Below are 1,669 nucleotides of genomic sequence, written 5' to 3'. Positions count from 1 at the left end.
GAGAGCTTGAGCAAGTCGTCCAGCCAAGTACCCGACCCTACAGCAAAAGAAAAAAAACACAACAAGACAAAATTAATTAAGGTGTCCTAAGAGAATCACAACTTTTATACTGCCGGGCCAGCTCCACAGCATTCTAATGTTATTCTGGGTCAAAATAGTGTGTTGTTATAGTTTTACAATATTTTATTTTAGATGTGATGTAATAGATCCCCTACTTGAACCGCCACCTTAACCTGGTGGAGGGGCCTGAGCTTGTGCTGGAGGTGGAGCAATACCAGCTAGAAATACATGGCCTGGACTTCAAACATAGCCTGGGTTCTGGAACCCAGCTCCTTGAGAGAGACTCGTCTACTCTGCAGTGGCTCCAGGGGGAGCTGAGGGCTGGGGTGGGTGTGATTGTCTCACCCCGGCTCAGCCGCTTCATGTTGGACTTAAACCTGATTGACAAGAAGGTCGCATAGCTCTCCTCCCGGGGATTCAAAAATCCTACTGGGAGACTTCAACAGTCACCAACAAAACAACAGTGATACCTGGAGGGTTAAGGCAGGTGGTCGGCCAATACAAAGGGAACAAAACTTTTAAAAAGGTTCTATAGATAAGCAAAAAAAAAAAAAAAAAAGTATTGCATTATCTCTATATAGCCCCCCCACACACACACACACACTTCAATACTCATAAATTAAATTACGTAAATTAAATTGTGTTGAAGGCTCAACTACATGTAAAGTCTATATATGGGTGTAATATTTTCTTATGTGAGATGCAGCTAATGATTATTTTGAAAATGGATTAATCTGTCGATGAGTTTTTAAATTAATCAATTCATAATTAGATAGCAAAAGATTCCATAAAGAAGACTTTTTGCAAAATTAAACCAAGGGAAAATAAGGCTTTACCATTTGAGAAGTTCTGGATAGAGCATATTGACAGACAGATTAGATCAAACATTTTACTTTAAAATTTTGGTATAATTGCTAGTCAAGATGGATTGCTCTTTCAGCTAAAGGCATATTTAAGAGTCTCTATACTCCTGTGGTAAATTCAATTGGAATGTATGGGAGGGGCTTCTTATGTAAAAAGAATGGGGGAAATCTGATAGACAGAAAGCAGTGCATAGGGGAGGCAGCATCAGCAAAAAGTGAAACTAAAAATGATATAACTGAACAAAAATGCATATAACTAAATTTAAACTTATTTCAGTTAACATTTTGGAAAAAATATTTTCCTTTTAACCCAACTATGGACTACTTAGCACTGGTTTATCACCTACAGTCCAGATTAAATACTCAGAGGTATTAATATGTTTGCAAGACACTGAGTAAACCTCTTTCTCCTGAATCCATGACTTAATTAGATGCAATAAAACCAAGATATTTACCCAATGCTGTGTTCAAAGCGGTTATGGGACGCGCCTGGAAAAACATAATATGTGCCTCCAAGTTGCTTGATGTTTCGAAGTCGCTGAAACTGAGGAGTGTCAATGATTTTGATGAGAAGCGGGTGTAGCTCCACATGGCCGTGAATGGGATCATTAAAAACCTGACAGAAAACAGAAAAAAAAATTATCAACACATAAAAGGGTTTAAAATGACAAACCAAGAAACTGCTGAACATATTAGTTTATGTTTGAAACATTTGCAAAATTGATTAAAAATATAGAGCCCAAATC

General features: G+C 37.7%; 1 protein-coding gene across 1 annotated transcript in view; it reads right to left on the bottom strand.

The window, feature by feature from the left end:
• Positions 1-6: 6 nt before the first annotated feature.
• LOC107080726 (deoxynucleoside triphosphate triphosphohydrolase SAMHD1-like) overlaps positions 7-1,669 on the bottom strand; it is a gene marked incomplete at its 3' end in the record, with an annotated part of 7,824 nt that continues 6,161 nt past the window's right edge. Inside the window, exons 4-5 of the mRNA XM_015368931.1 lie at positions 1,379-1,539; positions 7-37 (exon numbers count right to left, since the gene is read on the bottom strand). Of these exons, the coding sequence (XP_015224417.1) occupies positions 7-37; positions 1,379-1,539 (192 nt within the window). The remainder of the gene's footprint in view (positions 38-1,378; positions 1,540-1,669) is intronic.

Source organism: Cyprinodon variegatus, unplaced genomic scaffold (genome assembly GCF_000732505.1).
Source record: "Cyprinodon variegatus isolate N-32 unplaced genomic scaffold, C_variegatus-1.0 Scaffold2253, whole genome shotgun sequence".
Lineage (NCBI taxonomy): Eukaryota > Metazoa > Chordata > Actinopteri > Cyprinodontiformes > Cyprinodontidae > Cyprinodon > Cyprinodon variegatus.
The sequence above is the reverse complement of the archived record's forward strand: the minus strand, read 5'-3'. Positions and strand labels throughout refer to the sequence as shown.